At 41.9% G+C, this 22,395-nt stretch overlaps 1 protein-coding gene across 3 annotated transcripts in view; it reads left to right on the top strand.

Moving 5' to 3' along the window:
- The window catches only part of ADAMTSL1 (ADAMTS like 1), a 550,804-nt gene that overhangs the window by 241,025 nt on the left and 287,384 nt on the right, over positions 1-22,395 (top strand). For all 3 annotated transcript variants that reach the window (XM_069766222.1, XM_069766229.1, XM_069766237.1), the window contains exons 6-7: positions 10,249-10,323; positions 13,507-13,664. In XM_069766222.1, the coding sequence (XP_069622323.1) occupies positions 10,249-10,323; positions 13,507-13,664 (233 nt within the window). The remainder of the gene's footprint in view (positions 1-10,248; positions 10,324-13,506; positions 13,665-22,395) is intronic.

Genomic DNA, 22,395 nt, shown 5'->3' with positions numbered 1-22,395 from the left:
CTGTCAGAAACGATGTTCTCCGGAATGCCATGCAAATGGACCACGTTTTGAAAAAACAGAGGGACCAACTCAGAGGAGGAAGGTAACTTAGGCAAGGGTACCAGATGAACCATCTTAGAAAAGCAGTCACACACAACCCATATGACGGACATTTTTTGAGAGACAGGGAGATCCGAAATAAAGTCCATGGAAATGTGCGTCCAAGGCCTCTTTGGGATAGGCAAAGGTGACAACAATCCACTGGCCCGAGAACAGCAAGGCTTAGCCCGAGCGCAAACTCCACAAGACTGCACGAAAGAACGCACATCCCTCGACAAGGAAGGCCACCAAAAAGACCTGGCCACCAAGTCTCTAGTACCAAATATTCCAGGATGACCTGCCAACACAGAAGAATGGACCTCGGAGATGACTCTACTGGTCCAATTATCCGGAACAAACAGTCTTTCCGGCGGACAACGATCAGGTTTATCCGCCTGAAACTCCTGCAAAGCACGTCGCAAGTCTGGGGAGACAGCCGACAAAATCACCCCATCCCTAAGGATACCAGTGGGCTCAGAATTTCCAGGGGAGTCAGGCACAAAACTCCTAGAAAGAGCATCCGCCTTCACATTCTTTGAACCTGGCAGGTATGAAACCACAAAATTGAAACGGGAGAAAAACAGTGACCAACGAGCCTGTCTAGGATTCAGACGCTTGGCAGACTCAAGGTACATCAGATTTTTGTGATCAGTCAAGACCACCACACGATGTCTAGCACCCTCAAGCCAATGACGCCACTCCTCAAATGCCCACTTCATGGTCAAAAGCTCCCGATTACCAACATCATAATTCCGTTCAGCGGGCGAAAATTTTCTAGAAAAGAACGCACATGGCTTCATCACTGAGCCATCGGAGCTTCTCTGTGACAAAACCGCCCCCGCTCCGATCTCGGAAGCATCAACCTCAACCTGAAAAGGAAGCGACGTATCTGGCTGACGCAACACAGGAGCAGAAGAAAACCGGCGCTTAAGTTCCTGAAAGGCCTCCACAGCCGCAGGAGACCAATCAGTAACATCAGCACCCTTTTTAGTCAAATCCGTCAAAGGCTTAACAACACTAGAAAAATTAATTATGAAGCGACGATAAAAATTAGCAAAGCCCAAGAACTTCTGTAGACTCTTAAGAGATGTAGGCTGCGTCCAGTCACAAATAGCCTGAACCTTGACGGGATCCATCTCAATAGTAGAAGGGGAAAAAATATACCCCAAAAAAGAAATCTTCTGGACTCCAAAGAGACATTTAGAACCCTTTACAAACAAAGAATTGGCTCGCAGGACCTGAAATACCTTCCTGACCTGCTGAACATGAGACTCCCAGTCATCAGAAAAAACCAAAACATCATCCAAATACACTATAATAAATTTATCCAGATATTCACGGAAAATATCGTGCATAAAAGACTGGAAGAGAGAAGGAGCATTAGAAAGTCCAAAAGGCATCACCAAATACTCGAAATGGCCCTCAGGCGTATTAAATGCGGTTTTCCACTCATCACCCTGCCTTATCCGCACAAGATTATACGCACCCCGAAGATCAATCTTAGTGAACCATTTAGCCCCCTTAATGCGATCGAACAAATCAGTCAACAATGGCAAATGATACTGATATATGACTGTAATCTTATTCAAAAGACGATAATCTATGCAAGGCCTCAAGGAACCATCTTTTTTGGCCACAAAAAAAAAAACCTGCTCCCAAAGGGGACGAAGATGGACGGATATGTCCCTTTTCCAAGGACTCCTTAACATAATTCCGCATAGCAGTATGCTCTGGCACTGACAGATTGAACAAACGACCTTTAGGGAATTTACTGCCAGGAATCAAATCTATAGCACAATCGCAATCCCTGTGAAGAGGAAGCGAACTGAGCTTAGGCTCCTCAAAAACCTCCCGATAATCAGACAAAAATACCGGAACCTCAGAAGGAGTAGATGAAGCGATAGAAATCGGAGATGCATCATCATGAACCCCCTGACATCCCCAGCTTAACACAGACATTGTTTTCCAGTCCAGGACTGGGTTATGAGTTTGTAACCATGGCAGACCAAGCACTAAGACATCATGTAAATTATACAGTACCAGGAAGCGAATCACCTCCTGATGCACGGGAGTCATGCGCATGGTCACTTGTGTCCAGTACTGAGGTTTATTCATAGCCAAAGGTGTAGAGTCAATTCCTTTCAAAGGCATAGGAACTTCCAGAGGTTCCAGACTAAACCCACAGCGATTGGCAAATGACCAATCCATAAGACTCAGGGCAGCGCCTGAATCCACATAGGCATCGACGGAAATGGATGATAATGAACAAATCAGCGTCACAGACAGAATGAACTTAGACTGTAAAGTACCAATGGCAACAGACTTATCAACCTTTTTTGTGCGTTTAGAGCATGCTGATATAACATGAGCTGAATCACCACAATAAAAACACAATCCATTTTTCCGCCTATAATTTTGCCGTTCACTTCTGGACTGAATTCTATCACATTGCATTATCTCAGGTGCCTGTTCAGAAGACACCGCCAAATGGTGCACAGGTTTGCGCTCCCGTAAACGCCGATCAATCTGAATAGCCATAGTCATGGACTCATTCAGACCTGTAGGCGCCGGGAACCCCACCATAACATCTTTAATGGCCTCAGAAAGGCCATCTCTGAATTTTGCAGCCAGAGCGCACTCATTCCACTGAGTAAGCACCGACCATTTCCGAAATTTCTGACAATATATTTCTGCTTCATCTTGCCCCTGAGAGAGAGCCAATAAAGCTTTTTCAGCCTGAATCTCTAGGTTAGGTTCCTCATAGAGCAAACCCAATGCCAGAAAAAACGCATCCACATTGAGCAACGCAGGATCCCCTGGTGCCAATGCAAATGCCCAATTCTGAGGGTCACCCCGCAGGAAAGATATAACAATCTTGACCTGCTGAGCAGGGTCTCCAGAGGAGCGATATTTCAAGGAAAGAAACAACTTGCAATTGTTCCTAAAATTCAGAAAACTAGATCTATCTCCAGAAAAAAACTCTGGGATAGGAATTCTAGGTTCAGACATAGGCGTATGTACAACAAAATCTTGTATATTTTGAACCTTAGCAGCAAGATTATTCAGGCTGGAAGCCAAACTCTGGACGTCCATGATAAACAGCTGAGGTCAGAGCCATTCAAGGATTAAGAGGAGGAAAGAAGCAGCCAAGCTGCAATTAAGGCTAGGCAGCAAACAGGAGGGGGAAAAAAAAAAAAAAAAAAACTTCCTCAGACTACTTTTCCTCTTACTTCAGCCAAAACGATGACCAATTTTTTCAGGCCAGCTATACTGTCATGATCCCAATGGCAGGGGATCACAAAAGGACAAGCACAAAAACAAAACAAGCTCTAGGGTGATGGAACCTGAGCTGACCGCGATCCTGAACCTAAACACACAACTAGCAGTAGCCGGGGAACGTGCCTACGATGATTCCTAGACGTCTCACGCCAGCCGAAGGATTAACTTCCCCTATTAGAAGAAACACAGACCTCACTTGCCTCCAGAGAAAAACCCCACAGAAATAGCAGCCCCCCACATATAATAACGGTGAAATGAGAGGAAAGCACATACGTAGTTATGAAAATAGAATCAGCAAAAATGAGGCCCGCTAAAGCTAGATAGCAGAGGATACAAAAGTGAACTGCGCGGTCAGCGAAAAACCCTTCAAAAAACCATCCTGAAATTACTTGAACTCATGTGCCAACTCATGGAACATGAGGAGTAATTTCAGCCCACTAGAGCAACCAGCAGCAAGGAATCACATATCTGCAAGCTGGACTAAGACTAAAATAAAGCAAAACGTGGAACAGGAAAATCAAAACTTAGCTTGTTCTGAAGATAACAGACGCAGGGAGCAGAGGTAAAAAGACACGCTGATTACAGGGAGGAAATGACAAAAAAGCCAGGTTAAATAGGAAACTCCCATAACCTGATGGAACAGGTGGACACCAGAGACCGCAGAGAACACAAGTCACCCAGTACCATCAGTAACCACCAGAGGGAGCCCAAAAACAGAACTCACAACAGTTATCCTAGGGAAAATGAAAAAAAATTTGGGGCTAAAAAATCATTTTTGTTTAAAAAATTATTTTTTATTTTCATGGCTCTGCATTATAAACTTCTGTGAAGCACTTGGGCGTTCAAAGTTCTCACCACACATCTAGATTAGCTCCATGGGTAATCTATTTTCCAAAATGGGGTCAATTGTGGGTGTTTCTACTGCTTAGGCATATCAAGGGCTCTGCAAATGCAACATGATGCCTGCAGACCATTCCATCAAAGTCTGCATTCCAAAATATCACTACTTCCCTTCCGAGCCCCGACGTGTCCCCAAACAGTAGTTTTCTCCAACATATGTGGCATCAGCATACTCAGGACAAATTGGACAACAACTTTTGTGGTCCAATTTATCCTGTTATCCATGGGAAAATAAAAACTTGGCAACTAAAAAATAATTTTGAGGAAAAAAAATATTTTTTATTCTCACGACTTTGCATTATAAACTTCTGTGAAGCACTTGGGCATTCAAAGTGCTCGCCACACATCTAGATAAGTTCCTTAGGTGGTTTAGTTTCCAAAATGGGGTCACTTGTGGTGGGTTTCTACTCTTTAGGCACATCAGGGGCTCTGTAAATGCAACATGACACCAGCAGACCATTCTAGCAATGTCTGCATTCCAAAATGGCACTCCTTCTCTTCCGAGCTCTGCCATGAACCCAAACAGTGGTCCCCCCACATATGGGGTATCAGCGTACTCAGGACAATTTGCTCAACAGCTTTCATGGTCTCCTGTTACCCTTGTGAAAGTAAAAATTTGGGGGTGGAAAGATAATTTTTATGGAAAAAAAGATTTTTTATTTTCGTGGCTCTGCATTATAAACTTCTGTGAAGCACTTGGGGGTCATAGTGCTCACCACACATCTAGATAAGCTCCTTGGGGGGTCTAGTTTCCAAAATGGGGTCACATATGGGGGGTGTCTGCTGTTTAGGTATATCAGGGGCTCTTCAAACGCAAGATGATGCTTGCAGACCATTCCATCAAAGTTTGCATTTTAAAATGTCACTACTTTCCTTCCGAGCCCCGATGTGTGAGCAAACAGTGGTCCCCCCACATATGGGGTATCAGCTTACTCAGGACAAACTAGACAACAACTTTTGGGGTCCAATTTCTCCTGTTACCCTTGTGAAAATTAAAAATTGTGGGCTAAAATATATTTGTGAGGAAAATAAAAAGATTTTTTATTTTCATGGCTCTGCGTTATAAACTTCTGTGAAGCACTTGAGGGTTCAAAGTACTCACCACACATCTAGTGAAGTTCCTTAAGGGGTCTAGTTTCCAAAATGGTGTCACTTGTGAGGAGTTTCCAATGTTTAGGCACATTACGGGCTCTCCAAACGCGACATGGCGTCTGATCTCAATTCCAGACAATTCTGCATTGAAAAAGTCACACGGCGCTCCTTCCCTTCCAAGCTCTGCCATGTGCCCAAACAGTGGTTTACCACCATATATGGGGTATCGGCGTACTCAGGACAAATGGCACAATATCTTTGGTGGTCTAATTTCTCCTGTTACCCCTGTGAAAATAAAAATTTGGGGGTGAAAAGATCATTTTTGTGGAAAAAATATGATTTTTTATTTTCACGGCTCTACGTTATAAACTTCTGTGAAGCACTTGGGGGTTCTAAGTGCTCACCACACATCTAGATAAGTTCCTTAAGGGGTCTAGTTTCCAAAATGGTGTCAATTGTGAGAGATTTCTACTGTTTAGGCACATCAGGGGCTCTCCAAAGGCATAATGGCGTCTGATCTTAATTCCAGCCAATTCTGCATTGAGAAAGTCAAACGGAGCTCCTTCCCTTCTGAGCTCTACCGTGCGCCCAGACAGTGGTTTTCCCCCACATATAGGATATCGGCGTACTCATGACAAATGGCACAACAACTTTTGTGGTTTAATTTCTCCTGTTACTCTTGTGAAAATTAAAAGTTGAGGGTGAAAGATCATTTTTGTGGAAAAAATTTGATTTTGTATTTTCACGGCTCTACGTTATAAACTTCTGTGAAGCACTTGGGGGTTCAAAGTGCTCACCACACATCTAGATAAGTTCGTTAAGGGGTCTAGTTTCCAAAATGGGGTCACTTGTTGGGGGTTTCCACTGTTTAGGCACCTCAGGTGCACGGCACTCCTTCTTTTCCAAGCTCTGCCGTGCACCTAAACAGTGGTTTACCCTCACATATGGGGTATCGGCGTATTCAGGAGAAATTGCAAAACAAATTTTGTGGTTCATTTTCTCTTTTTACACTTGTGAAAATAAAAAAAAATTGGTTCTGAAGTAAAATGTTTGTAAAAAGAAGTTAAATGTTAATTTTTTCCTTCCACATTGCTTCAGTTCCTCTGAAGCACGTAAAGGGTTAATAAACTTCTTGAATGTGGTTTTGAGCACCTTGAGGGGTGTAGATTTTAGAATGGTGTCACTTTTGGGTATTTTATGTCTTGTACACCCCTCAAAGTGACTTTAAATGTGAGATGGTCCCTAAAAAAATGGTTTTGTAGATTTTGTTGTAAAAATGAGAAATCACTGGTCAAATTTAACCCTTATAACTTCCTAACAAAAAAAGTTTGTTTACAAAATTGTGCTGATGTAAAGTAGACACGTGGGAAATGTTATTTATTAACTATTTTATGTGACATATCTCTCTGATTTAAGGGCATAAAAAATCAAAGTTGAAAATTGCAAAATTTTAAAAATTCTCACCATATTTCCATTTTTTTCAGAAATAAAGTAATATCAAATAAATTTCAGAATCTCAGAATCAGCGGGATTAGTTAAAGCATTCCAGAGATATAACCTCATAAAGTGACAGTGGTCAGAATTGTAAAAATTGGCCTGGACATTAAGCTGTAAATTGATTGCTTATTGATATGCATAATAGGGAAATTATCAAAATTGTATCTAACAATATCATAAGATTTGACATATCATATAAATAAGCTTGTAGGTGAGACATTGGAAGGGGCTGGAATAGCTGACCACCAGTCCAAAATGATTATATAGTATATGGAATAGCCTACAAACTATGTACACATATGAATAGACTTTTCTTGTAGAATGCAGACTTGTTTTGGCCTGGTACCACAGATACGATCATTATTTAGAACGTAAATATAGTATTGTTGTTTTTCTGGACAGTTTATTTAGTTTTGCATTACGTACTTGACTTTATCCAACACTGGAAGAAGTAAACAGCCTGTTTCTTGTTCACGTTGCGCCTAATGTAAACCTTGTGAACAGTTATTTTTATGTTCCTCTAATCTAAGACAAATGCAGGGACCTCAAACCTGGAAGTGTAAAATAGAAAAGAGCATGAAATGCCCAGAACTCTTAAGCAGAATAAATCTTATGGGAGCCTTGTATGTAACACTACTTATAAATGTAGCTCTCAGACAGCAAAAACGTTCTTATTTCGGGACTCGATTGACCTTTCAGGGTCAGAATATTTTACCTAAAGATGCTTTTAATTATACTATTTCCTTATGTGATTATAATATATCCTTCCATGTCAACAAAAGTAAAGAAATATATTGTGTTTTGCAAACTTATAGACAGTTTTTACAAGATTTTATGTATGATATATGTATTAGTTTATTTAGGAGATACATTTTTGGACACCCCCTTGCAAAACTGTTGTGTAAGATGTTGTCCCCATCTTTCATATTGTGCAATATGGAGCACTAGGGCTTACTTATAATCTATTGAACAGATCAAGCAGAGGTTAAGGAGCGCTTACTTCAGCTGACATTGTGGTATTAAACAATCGCTGATTGGTAAATGGTTACCAATCAGCTGTAGATTAAAATCCTGTTTTTACGGGTAGACCGTGCTTCAAATGTACCCTGAAAGATCTGAAATTGTCTCTGTACCGGGGGTACCTCTCTGGGCTGTCTCCTCTGTTGTCCGGGGGAATGCTTAAGAACCTGGACCGACCTTTGCACTTGACAGCAGGGGGCGTGACTAAGCTAAAAAGGACAGAGTGCACCCGGAAGCAGTCAGTCCTGGCGGGAGCAAGCAGCACACAGCAGGGAACAGTTGGTGCTCCATCCTATGAGCACCGTGACAGTGAAGGCCTGTGTGATAGACTTCCTACGACCAGATCCCGAGACTATGACGGGAAACGTGCTCTGTGCCCGGTGGCTCCTCCAGCTGAAGGTGCCAAATGCTTCGGGCCAGTAAGTTCTGCGCGCACCGCATAGGAAGGATTGGGTGACTCACCAGGAACTGTGCCTCATCTCACCCGCTTATTTCTGTTGAGCTCGGACGAAGTTGGAGATTGTACTTCATACACCACAACAAAGCCTGGACGTCAGGACCCCATCCAAGACAAGGACCCACATCACTGCCGGAAACCGGAGCATCAATGCCTTCAGTACGACACTGGACTCATCACGTGCTAACTGCCTTGGCACCACCATTTGAGCCTAAGACTCTACAGTCAGGAATCCGCCGTACCGATAAGTTAACCCTTAAAGAACTGCTTCATTACTTATTGTTGTTGTTTAACTCTCCCTGCATATCGTTTGTGTTTATACCACCTGCTATACTTCTATTTACCCCTTCCTCTCGCTGTGTGGAGTAACACCCTGTTCCAGTTAAATATAGTTAACCTTTGCTCTACCTCCGATCCTTTACTGCATCCTGCAACCTGCTCACATCTGCAGCACAAGTTCTGGTTACACAGAATGAAATGCTGTCTAGATTGATAATATTTTGGACAAACCAAAATATCATTGTATCCGAAAAATGAACATTTTTCTCATTCATTGGGTGGTCAACAGATTGCTCGTTTGCATTCCTATGCTCCTATGAACTCTTATTCACAATAATCATGTAGTGTAAAAACCTCTGTAATAAGTTATCAAAATGATTCGTTGTGAGTACTGATGACAACTTAGCATGTGAATAGAGCCTGATCAATTCCATTCCATTCCTACTCTGGTGCGACGTTCAGTCTGGTCCTCAGTGGAAGCCGGTCTTGAATTCTATACCCAACATCTTCATCCCCTCATCATGGGCACCTCTTTCTCTATCCATGCTCAGCAATGTCTTGATCTTCTGTGTTGTAATGCAACATCATAATGCCACAAGGCTTAGAAAGTGCCAGAGGTACCGAGCATACTGGGCACGAAGGTGAAGTCTGGCTACCATGGTGGACCGGACTTGTGATTGCGTCAGGGCAGGATTAGTTGAATTGCTTATCTCTAGTTGTGAGCCATGATAAGCTTTACATCTCTTTCTCTCACAATATAGTGGGAAGTCTAGCAGCAGGAACAGGACACCACCTACTTAAGTGAACCCCGCAGAACAGACCTCGGGTGGTCCATGCTGTGGATTAACAGCAAAATTGTCACATTTTTAGAAAAAAATGCAAGATTTTGCAGTCTAATCATTGAGAAAAATGAATAAACTGCAAAGTCCTGCACTCTAACACTTTGGGCATCTTGAAGTGTGTAATAATTTTCAGCAAATGTTATGAGGTTAGTAATACATGCAATCTCCAGCTAGTGGAAGTCACACAGAAATTAGGGGATTCTGCTTCTATGTACATAAAGTGGAATCATTGCGTAAAGAAAAATATTGCCGCCTTGTGACTAATTTTGTGTTAAAGTTCTCACCTTGTTAAAGATCTCTGGTTGCCTTCAAGAGTTTTATTTGCGTGTTATCATGCAGAGATCTTGATTAGAAGCATCAGATACGCTGCAGATTTGCCACCCACAGTGTATAAGATTTTACCAAGAAAATGACCTGGATTTTAAATCTGCAGTATGTCAATTTTTGCTTCGAATTTCAGCCCAAATTTAGTGCAGAAAACTTGTATCTGTGACCGCATCATTACTGTGCTCAGACCCTAAACTGCACTTGGCCAGTCCTTGAAGTGGATACTGTAATAGTGTGTCTGGGACCTGCTAACACATGAACATCTGCTCATACTTGGCATAAACATGGAGGAACAGCGTAACTTTGCATTAAGTAATAGCTTGGAAAAGACTAGTGTGTAAAGAAGACCATGCGGCCAACTTTTGTTTAGTCTTTACATTCCTGTACAGTTTCTTGGACAAATTGTTATTGTAAAGAAATTTTGATTGTATTCTTTTTCTTTTTTTTAATTTTTTTTACTTTATTTATTTTTTTCAGTGGATGACACTGTGGTGGTAATACCTTATGGGAGTCGACACATCCGGCTGGTTCTTAAGGGCCCTGATCACTTGTGTAAGTATACACATAGATATTTTTAGCTGGAATCAAGGTCTCTGTCCCTGCATCATGCTACTGTCAGATTACGGAGTAAAAACTTGGTGATAGATTCCCTTTAACCTACCGTGACTATAATGAATCCAGAAGATACAGAAAGAGGATGGTAATAACAGTAATGATGAAGATACATCACTTCTTACAATTTCCAAGTTAAAGGTAGGTTCACATGACCGATGTCTCCGAATCCGAGAAATAAAAATCTGATTATTCTGGTGAGACTTTGATCAGAGTGGCATCATTTTTTATGTGGAAGATACAAAAAGTTTCCCCATCTTCTCCATTTTGTCAGTCCATGAAAACCGGACTGCACTCAGATGTCGTTGGAGTATGGTCTGATTTTTTTTTTTTGAACGTACCTATGATCTTGCATTTCCAATTTTGATGCAACACTCAGATCAAATTCAGACATGTCCCGCTCGGTCTGGGGAAAAGAGTTGAACATGTACACAGCCCCATAGACTATCATAGGTACGAGTGCCGTCCATGAAAACCACGTATCCAAGAAAATTGGTCTCGTGCATGAGCCCAAAGTGGCACCCCATATGTTTACCCAGCTTCACTACAGGCTTGCTCTTTTTTATTCCATACATTCTGGCTAAGTATTGTTCTATGGTCACTAAATCTATTAAGAAGTGACAACCATGTAATTGACCTCTGCGATAGGACAACATACACAGATAGCATGGCAGCTAGTGATTTAGTGAACAGGGAGGTAAGGCACCCATTCCTCACAAGGGCAGTAATAAATCACTGTCCATACTGTCATAGCTGGCGCAGGTCTGTGTCAGGGAAGAACAACTCTTCACTCTTAAAGTAACAGTACTTAATTATTAAACTGCGAGCAATGCATACAAATGCTGCCTACGTGATGTTGTACTTCCAAAAACAATTGGTGCTAGTGTTACCTCCTCTGCCAGTATAAGTAGGAAGGAAATGGCTTGTAGAAACAGGAAACCTAAGGCCTCTGGGGGATCTACTGCATATGGATTTTAGCCCTGTACATCATTAGAGTGCTGGTAGGTGACAACATTTTTCTGAAAATTATTCTGTGTTTACATTTTAAAGTACAGAGGGAAAGACAAGGCAAAAGAAAAGCATTTCAATAGACCAATAATCCCGTCATAACGCAATCATAAAGGGAAATGAATGAGAATGGGGAGGGGTGTAACTGGTACATAAGTCTTCGGAAACTGCCTGATTCCTTCTGGCACTGAGTGAAACGTAAGTGTAGTATATCTGCTAATGGCAGCTGTTAGATTTATGCCTTCATTTACTTTTGGCTTTCTGGAATAGAACATTTTGTGGGGATTAGCACCTTGTAATCACTTGATTCTGTCAGATAGCTGTAAGGAAAGCGCTCGGTACTCCATCAGCGGGTCCCGTGCTCCAGTGTCACTTTGTACAAGTCCTACGAGTTACAATCTGCCTTAATGGTGTTCTTTCATATTTTGTACTTGTGTGTATAAATAAAATGCTACAAGGTAAGAAAGTTTTCACACCAAATATTGACTCAATTTACATTTCGATTTTTTTTTTCGTTCACTAACTTTGCATGATCAATAAAATAATAATCTATTAACCCTTTCATGACGCGGCCAATTTCCGTTTTTTTTGCGTTTTCACCTTCTTCCCAGAGACACAACTTATTGTAATATTCCGTCCGCGCGCACATATCAGAGCTTGTTTGTTTGCAGGACGAGTTGTACTTTTGAATGACACCATTCATTTTACCACATGGTGTGCTGGAAAACTGGACAAAAAATTCCAAGTAGGGAGAAATTGTGAAAAAACCTAATTCTGACCTTGTTTTTTCGGGAATTGTTTTTACAGTGTCCATTTTGTGGAAAAAAAAGGACTATATTATTCTGCTCATCAGTATGATTACGGGGATACCAAACATGTCCAGTGTTTTTATTATTTTAGCGTTGAAAGAAAAATCTGAGAAAAAAATGTATGTGTTGTGTCGCCATTTTCCGAGATCCATAATGTTTTCATTTTTCGCTTTGAGGGCTTATTTGTTGATGGGCAAAGATGTTTTTATTGATACCAGTTTAGGATAGATATGACGTATTGATCACTTGTTGCAACATTTTTTTGAGTTCTTGAATTTTTTCAGTTTACGGTGTTTACCGATCACGTTAATTATTTTTTATATTTTGATAGATCGGACTTTTCTGAACGCTACGATACCACATATGTGTATTTTTTATCTTTACTTTTAATATGGGAGAAAAGGAGTGATTTGAACTTTTGTATTTTGTTTTTTTAACTTTTCACTGTACTTGTTAGGGGACTTGAACATGCAGTCATCTGGCTTGTGCTATATACATCAGTACCACAGTATTTCTGCATATAGTAAAAATTATGGCGACAGGGAGTTCCATAATGACAAGCAAGGAGTCTTCAACAGACCCCCAGCTGTCATAGCAACTCATCGCCAATCCGGGATCACGTCACGGGTGCACCGATCCTCATAGAATGATTCACCCCTCCTTGTTAATGAGTTTGATAGTGACATTTAACCAGTTAATCGAGGGCAGCACTTCACATCACCCGGGATTTTCAGACACGGGTTCTGGTTGCAACACACAGCCATTGCCTACCGGGTATAGGGCTCATGTATGGCGCATGTCATAAAGGGGTTAAGACACTATTATTAATGCATTATTACTTTGCAGCATTTTTGTACACATGCCTAATACTGTTGCATAGTAGTGTAAATAAGGTAAAATTGTGTGAAAATAACAATATTATAAACCTATACCTTAATGCTTCACACATGCAATAGCTTAATGTTATATTTTTTTTTTACCTTTGTATTTTAGAGAACATTTTGGATACATGTAAAACAATGTGACATACAGTAGTAAAAAGGTGCTGTGTGTTCTTACGGCTTTTGTATGTTATTTCAGTGCTCCATACTTGGTGCATATAGACAATGTCACAGGCAATAATGTTTGTGTTTGTCAATACAACAGAATACTTTCAAACTGAAAAGATTTGTGACGAAATTACGCTTTGTCCATGGGATAATATGATGTTTAACATAATGATAATATGCTGATCACGTGGGTTCCCACTAATCATCACGAGAACAAGGTCCCACGACCACTCACATATTCTGTCTAACATTTACAGACTTGGAAACTAAGACTCTTCAAGGTGTGAAAGGTGAGAACGGACTTAGCAGCACTGGCTCATTTCTTGTGGACAACACTACTGTGGACTTTCAAAGGTTCCCTGACAAAGAAATCCTTCGGATGGGTGGTCCTCTTTCTGCAGACTTCTCTGTAAAGGTATGCTAAAAGTAGCAAGATTCTTGGCTGCACTGGATAGTTTTCTAATCTTTATTTGCAATGATAGGTTACCAGGAGTTAGTCATGTCGGTGAAATATAGATCAGAGTCTACAGGTCAACTTTAGATATAGATACCTGGTTAGAAAACAACTGGGAGTAAATTTCCTAAGCAAAACATGTCCAAATTCTTACACCATTTATGACAAAAACTGGCATACATGCCATGTGCCAGGTGTGTATGTGTCAAGCCAACTTTTTGTTCCTCACTAGACAATTTTTTAGAAGTATCAAGAAAACGGAGGCCTTAAGAGAGTCTTCAGAAGCACCAAGCTGTGCCAAAATTGTGCCACAATTTAAGAATGCCAACCATATAGATTTAGGGCAAGTTGGTTCACATGTCCATTCCATCAGCCACTAAAGCGGCCTGTGGTTTCTGGACAAGAGAGGGAGTACAGCTTTTTACATGATCTTGTCTGCAGCGCTTGTTTTGATTAGCTGGCCTTGCACGATGTTATCCTTGCTGCATAACGCAAATGTAACATTTCACCGGCTAATCAAAAGTAGAGCCTCGGAAACTGCTAAATTGGAGGCTGCACTCCCTGTTCCATCCAGTGGCCACAGACCACCATCATGGGCGATGGAATAATATATGCAAATAAATTTGCATCAACTCTACAACCAAGAGATGTAGTGAGGAAGATAAAAGTGTCAAAAACAAAACATGCAAAATGGATCAAATCTGTCATGCAATGTTCAACACTGTTATAAATTTGGCCCTTTTGCCTGACACGTCTAGTTTTGATCTGTCAAAACTTAAGACAGTAATAATAGATTTTCCCCAATATCTCTTATTTTGGAAAATTCCTGTGATAGGTTCTGTTCTCTATAATAGTGTTCAAGTAATGCTCATAACTACATCAAATCAACCCAGTGAATCATATAATTAGATTAGTTGATCACTGAAATGGGAATATTTGTATCTCTGCAGTAGTCTTGGGTAGCTGGCGTTGTAGAAATGGTTAAGCATGGATGAGTGTCACTGTTCCCATACTCCCACTTGAAGATGCATTCCCATCAAAGTTTTTATCCTCTTAATATATTGCAGTCATCATATTATATAGCACTGTGTACTTACAATTGCTCATTTTGCCTTTCTACCTAGCTAATTCCACTGTTTTCTCTTTTGTCTGCTCTAAGAAGAAATTGGAAGTTTTTTGTCCGTGCATGAATCATCCCCTCCTTCAACTCTTGATCCAGCTGCTCCCTCCTCCCCCTGCCAGGAACTTTCCAGTGATGACTCATGCACGAAAAAGAGACTTCCTGTTTCTACATAGAGGTTAGAAGAATTCACTCAGTCAGTCATGTGATGTCGTAGACCTAATGGAAAAAAGAAGAATTAGTTGAGTAGAAAGGCAAAATGAGCAATTGTAAGTACACAGTGCTATATGATATGATGATTGCAATGTATTGAGAGGATAGCAATTTTGATGAGAGTGCTTCTTTAAAGACATATATCTCCATTTTGCTACGATGGGAATTCCTCTTTTATATGGCAGGTCCATTGAGGATAGTTACAGCTAAATTTGTTCTGTCTTGCACATACTAGTACAAATGTTCCGATGGTCTAGCGTTCACCCAAAATACAATCTAGATTTTTCCATTCAAATGGCAGGGTCTAAATATGGAATTAAAAATACCAGTCGTACAAGATCATTGCAGAAGCCTTTGGAACTTAACGTTAAACTACTCTGATTATAGGAAAAACGTATTTTTCTGGATCACCATATGGCATTTAATATAAACCTATGTACTGAATGCCGAGCTTAGCAGAACAGGTCCTTTTTATGTTTCACCCTGAAATATATGTAGCATTGTATTCCAGGAATAATCATTTTCGGGTTTCTTTAAAGCTTAGTTGATGAAGGCTTTTTGGAAACAATTTGGGATAAAGAACAGTCCACCCTGAGGTTTGAACAGATGATATTTTGCCTGCCATGAACACTGAGCGATCTCTATCAGGCAATACTTACTAGCGATATGCAACTTACATGATTTGCATGAAATTAATAGTCAATATGGCAAAATGAATGTATTGATTAGCTTTTCCCAATGCATCAGTAGGCACATTGAACTTTCAACTAATATGTGTGCACTGACAGATGAAACAGCACAATTTCTCACTCGGTACATGGTTTTCGGCTGTTTGAGTTAATGTAAAACACATTGCTGGAAGTAATACTTGCCTTCTTTTAGAACCACAAGAAAAATATAGCATTTGGGAATCACAATAAAATGAAAGCTTTTTAAGAAGGTCATAAAGACCTTGAGAGGCCCTTAGTCACATAACTGTAAAGTGCTACACTGCATCCTAGACTTTTCGGTAGCGTCAAGGGATCCAAAGTCAGTTGGTGCGCTACCCATTACAAGGGGCTATGTGGCAGAAGTATGCTACATATGAAACAGCATCTAATTCATTATTACCCTAGCATTTATGTCAGATATGACTTATTAAAATAATCAGACTTATCTGTTACCGTATTTCATAAATATACAACTCAACGTCAAGTTTTTTGTGCGGGTGGGCGATTAATCCAGGTTTTACAAGTTAATGGTTATGGAAGTCCAGTTCCCAACATTCCATATTTCACTCATTTTAGCCACCCTAAAATGATACTCTGTAAAATATTTTTGATCCAGTACCAGTTGCTCAGAATTCTTCATATATGTGAACCGTGAACTTTCCGACATCTGCTGCCTCATTAGCGAGGTTACTACAGTATATTTATTTTACTGCAGCCACAAGGTAGACGTTTGCAATTTTTAGTGAAATGTAGACAAAAGAGATCTACCGGTATTTGTTTTTAATAAATAAAAATAAGGATATATTTGGACTTATCTTTGTTTAGGAAAATACACTACATATTTATATATATATATATATATATATATATATATATATATATATATATAAATGTACAGCAACACTTATAAAATAAGAAAGAAATATTGTAGTAATCTATATATATAATTGTCTAAGGGGTACTTCCATCTTTCTGTCTGCAACTTCCGTAACGGAAATCCCGCGTCGCTGATTGGTCTCGCCAGCTGCCTGTTATGGCTGCCGCGACCAATCAGCGATGGGCACAGTCCGATTAGTCCCTCCTTACTCCCCTGCAGTCAGTGCCTGGCGCCCGCATGCTCCCCTCCAGTCACCGCAGTCAGTGCCCGGCGCCCGCGTGCTCCCCTCCAGTCACCGCAGTCAGTGCCTGGCGCCCGCATGTTCCCCTCCAGTCACCGCAGTCAGTGCCCGGCGCTCGCATGCTCCCCTCCAGTCACCACAGTCAGTGCCCGGCGCCTGCATGCTCCCCTCCAGTCACCGTAGTCAGTGCCCGGCGCCCGCATACTCCTCTCCAGTCACCGCTCACACAGGGTTAATGCCAGCGGTAACGGACCGCGTTGTGCCGCGGGTAACGCACTCCGTAACCGCTGCTATTAACCCTGTGTGTCCCCAACTTTTTACAAGAGTAAAAAGATGTAATGGTAAAAATAATAAAAAAACAAAAAACCTGCTATACTCATCCTCCATAGTCCGCCGAGCCGCGCGCTGCCTCCGCCATCTTCCGTTCCCAGGGATGCATTAGCGGTCTCGCGAGACCGCTAAGTGATCTGGTAATTTCGTAATGCATTCTGGGAACGGAAGATGGCGGTAGCCGCGCGCTCATCGCCTGCGCCACAGCTTCACTGGATTGGATCCCAGCAGGTGAGTATATAACTATTTTTTATTTTAATTATTTTTTTTAACAGGGATATGGTGCCCACACTGCTATATACTACGAGGGTGTGTAATATACCACGTGGCTGCTATATACTACCTGGCCAGTGTTAGATGCTATGTGGGCTGTGCTATATATATTACGTGGCCAGTGTTATATACTGCGTGGGCTGTGTAATATACCGCGTGGCTGCTATATACTACCTGGCCAGTGTTATATACTGCGTGTGCTGTGCTATATATTACATGGCCAGTGTTTTATGCTGCGTGGGCTGTGTTATATATTACGTGGCCAGTTTTATATACTGTGTGGGCTGTGTAATATACCGCGTGGCTGCTATATACTACCTGGCCAGTGTTATATACTGCGTGTGCTGTGCTATATATTATGTGGCCAGTGTTATATACTGCGTGGCCTGTGTTATATATTATGTGGCCAGTGTTATATACTGCGTGGCCTGTGTTATATATTACATTGCCAGTGTTATATACTGCGTGGCCACTGTTATATATTGTGTGGCCTGTATTAACGCATCGGGTATTCTACAATATGTATGTATGTTTGTATTTAGCAGCCACATAGTATATAGCACAGGCCACACCGTATTTGTCTGCTATATACTACATGGCTCCTATATACTACGTGGCCTATGCTATATACTATGTGGCTGCTATATACATACATTCATATGCTAGAATACCCGATGCATTAGAATCGGGCCACCATCTAGTTAAAACATATCTGTTAAGACTTTTGACAATGCAAAATCTATACTGTCCTGAATTTTATAAATCTCATACCTGATAAGGCTGGTGTACAGTCAGAATGTCTATAGGTTTATCTGAATCTTTTCCCAACTGATATTAAAATAGTATTAATATAGAATGCCACTCTATTTATTTATTTAATAGTGTAAAATACTCATTTCAGTATCACAAGAGAAAACTATAACATACTGTTATACAGCCATTTTGCCATGGATTTTTAAAGTAAGTACATCAGCATCATCCGGTTTTTGAGATGTTTTGAATAAAATTTGCAGTTTGTATTGTGAAATCGAATGAGAAATTCTCTATAGAGTTACAATAAACCCACACATCTGTTTTCAGTATAAGAATATAGATATAGCAAAGCTGAGTTTGTAACTTGGGAAAACTTACTATTATATTGCAACACATAATCTGTGTTTTTACATAATATTGATCTCAAGAGTTTAAGCGACCCAAGACCTTGTGACTAAAAAGTGACTATATAGTTCACATACAGTATACAGTCACGCTTTCTTGTAACCTCTGTTTAGCTTCCGCTGCTTGTTCTGCACAGAACAGCGAACATTGTTCCTGCTTCTAGAATTGTCACCACTGTGGCATGGAGATTGCTGGGGTAAGTCTTAAATCATAGCTCCCTGCCTTTCCTTAAGGCTTGTTTTAGACTTACTACTGCACTCCTCATTCTAATGAGGCAGTCATCCTGGAAGCAGGAGGAATGGAATTCTGACCTGAGCAGAGGAGGCAGTGGTGGGCTAGTGGAAGGCACCAGGTTAGGTGACTGAACATGTGAAAAGTAGAGACCTTTTTCAGTCCCATATTAGAGGATCTCTTAAATGTCATTTTTAGGACTCGCTCACACTGGTGAGTAGCCAACGTATAACTTGGATGAGTGCTATATGACGTGTCATTGGATAGCACTCGCTCCAATGTTATACTATGGAGCAGTGCCAACTATGCTGCGATTGGCAGCATATTTTTGATGGCGTGCACCCATACAATATACAGTACAGACCAAAAGTTTGGACACACCTTCTGTTAGGGGTCGAGTTCCCGCTTCTGCACAGGGGGAATCTCGGGCCGTTTCTGCTGCGGTCTCCCATTCTTCTCCTGCCGCAGTGGAACCTGCTCAGCGGAGACGTCGGTCCTTGCGTCTGGCTTAGTCTCACTCTGTGCTTAGGCTTGCTGTTGCTTTTCCAGCTTTTGTCTTTAAAGCCAGTGCTGGGCAGTGGCGAGCGGACGCTTTTGGGACTAAGTCCTGCTTTTTCCCTTCTAAGCATGCCCAGGGTGAGATCTTCCGTTGGAGATCGAGGGTCACATGCTCAGATGCTGCGGCGGTTCCCAATGATCCTCCTGGAAGGTCCTGAAGGTGCTAAACTTCTGTGGCAACTTCCCATTGGTCCTTTTTTGGAAGGTCCTATACGTACTGCAGCTATATAAGCTTCGCATGACCGCACGGCCATGCGCTAGTGTACAATTGTATACGTGTGTATGTTGATGAGCGCAAGTCGTCCTTTAAATAACCCACCCTATTGTATGATTGCTTGCGTAAGGTGTATGGCTGCTATCTAGCGCCCGACTATCCTCACAACGTGTTACACATGAATCAGCGTCCATTGCTGTGACCGCCAGTACGGTGCCACGCGCCAGTAGTGCGCTTCCTAACCCACGTCTGGGTGCTTGGTGGTGTCTGCCAGCACGGCACAGTACGCACTTCGGTGCTCTAAAACTATTTCTATTAGTTACCTAATACACCCAGTTGCGGTGTTGTGCGCAATTAGTCTGAACGGACTTTAACCCTGAGTCTTGGGATTGAGTTTGGTGACTCTTAGCTTGCGCTCTTCAGTGCAGTATTGCGGTCCTGTGGCTTAACAGGGTTCGCTTCCACCGCCATATAGCGCTGCCATTTACTAGCAGCAGGTTTTCACCTACATGGTGGACCCCGGACTGCGAAAGCACCTAATATTGTTTCACCTTATACTTGGTGCTTTCCGCCAGTCCTAACACCTTCTGAGTTAAAGATTTTTCTGTATTTTCATGACCATGAAAATTGTACATTCACACTGAAGGCATCAAAACTATGAATTAACACATGTGGAATTATATACTTAACAAAAAAATGTGAAAGAACTGAAATTAAGTTTTATATTTTAGGTTCTTCAAAGTATATACCTTTTGCTCTTTTGCTTTGATCACTGCTTTGCACACTCTTGGCATTCTCTTGATGGGCTTCAAGAGGTAGTCACCGGGAATGGTCTTCCAACCATCTTGAAGGGGTTTCCAGAGATGCTTAGCTCTTGCTGGCCCTTTTGCCTTCACTCTGCGGTCCAGCTCACCCCAAACCATCTCGTTTGGGTTCAGGTCTGGTGACTGGAGGCCAGGTCATCTGGCGTAGCACCCCATCACTCTCCTTCTTGGTCAAACAGCCCTTACGCAGTCTGGTGGTGTGTTTGGGGTTTTTGTCCTGTTGAAAATAAATGATGATCCAACTAAAGGCAAACCGGATGGAATAGCATGCCACTGCAAGATGCTGTGGTAGCCATACTGGTTCAGTGTGCCTTCACTTTTGAATAAATCCCCAACAGTGTCACCAGCAAAGCACCCCCACACCATCACACCTCCTCCTCCATGCTTCACGGTGGGAACCAGATATGTAGAGTCCATCCGTTCACCTTTTCTGCGTCACACAAAGACACGGTGGTTGGAACCAAAGATCTCAAATTTGGACTCATCAGACCAAAGCACAGATTTCCACTGGTCTAATGTCCATTCCTTGTGTTCTTTAGCCCAAACAAGTCTCGTCTGCTTGTTGCCTGTCCTTAGCAGTAGTTTCCTAGCAGCTATTTTACCATGAAGACCTGCTGCACAAAGTCTCCTCTTAACAGTTGTAGAGATGTGTCTGCTGCTAGAACTCTGTGTGGCATTGACCTGATCTCTAATCTGAGCTTCTGTTAACTTGCGATTTCTGAGGCTGGTGACTCAGATAAACTTATCCTCAGAAGTAGAGGCGACTCTTGGACTTCCTTTCCTGGGGCGGTCTGTTGGGAATTCTGTGGCAGAGCTCCCTCCTGTGGTCACAAGTGGTACTTCGGCTGGTTCTCTCTGTGAGCTTCCGTTGGTGGAGGAAAGTGGTACTGCGGCTTCTGAGTTTCCTTCCTCAGGTGATGTGGTGAAGTCGTTAGGTGCTTCTCTATTTAACTCCACCTAGTGCTTTGATCCTGGCTTCCAGTCAATGTTCTAGTATTGGACCTGTTTCCTCCTGGATCGTTCCTGTGGCCTGCTGCTCTGCATAGCTAAGTTCCTCTTTGCTATTTGTTTGCTGTTTTTTTCTGTCCAGCTTGTCAATTTGTTTTTTCTGCTTGCTGGAAGCTCTGGGATGCAGAGGGTGTACCTCCGTGCCGTTAGTTCGGTACGGAGGGTCTTTTTGCCCCCTTTGCGTGGTTTTTGTAGGGTTTTGTGTTGACCGCAAAGTTACCTTTCCTATCCTCGCTCTGTTCAGAAAGTTGGGCCTCACTTTGCTAAATCTATTTCATCTCTACGTTTGTCTTTTCATCTTAACTCACAGTCATTATATGTGGGGGCTGCCTTTTCCTTTGGGGTATTTCTCTGAGGCAAGTTAGGCTTATTTTCTATCTTCAGGCTAGCTAGTTTCTCAGGCCGTGCCGAGTTGCATAGGCAGCGTTAGGCGCAATCCACGGCTGCCTTTAGTGTGGTTGGAGAGGATTAGGGATTGCGGTCAACAGAGTTCCCACGTCTCAGAGCTCGTTCTTGTTTTTTGGGTTATTGCCAGGTCACTGTATGTGCGCTGACCTCTATGTTCATTGTGGTACCGAATTACCTTTCATAACAGTACTGGAAGCCAGGATCAAAGCACTAGGTGGAGTTAAATAGAGAAACACCTAACGACTTCACCACATCACCTGAGGAAGGAAACTCAGAAGCCGCAGTACCACTTTCCTCCACCAACGGAAGCTCACAGAGAGAACCAGCCGAAGTACCACTTGTGACCACAGGAGGGAGCTCTGCCACAGAATTCACAACAGTAACAGTACTGGAAGCCAAAGTACTAATGATTCTCAATAGAGGGAAAAAAGAAGTTCTGAGACCATTTTTTTTCTTTGCACTGTGTTTTGCCTTTTTTTTCCCCTAGACATTTGGGTGGTTCAGGACACAGGTGTAGCAATGGACAT

This window comes from Ranitomeya imitator, chromosome 1 (genome assembly GCF_032444005.1).
Source record: "Ranitomeya imitator isolate aRanImi1 chromosome 1, aRanImi1.pri, whole genome shotgun sequence".
In the NCBI taxonomy this organism is placed as follows: domain Eukaryota; kingdom Metazoa; phylum Chordata; class Amphibia; order Anura; family Dendrobatidae; genus Ranitomeya; species Ranitomeya imitator.
The sequence above is the reverse complement of the archived record's forward strand: the minus strand, read 5'-3'. Positions and strand labels throughout refer to the sequence as shown.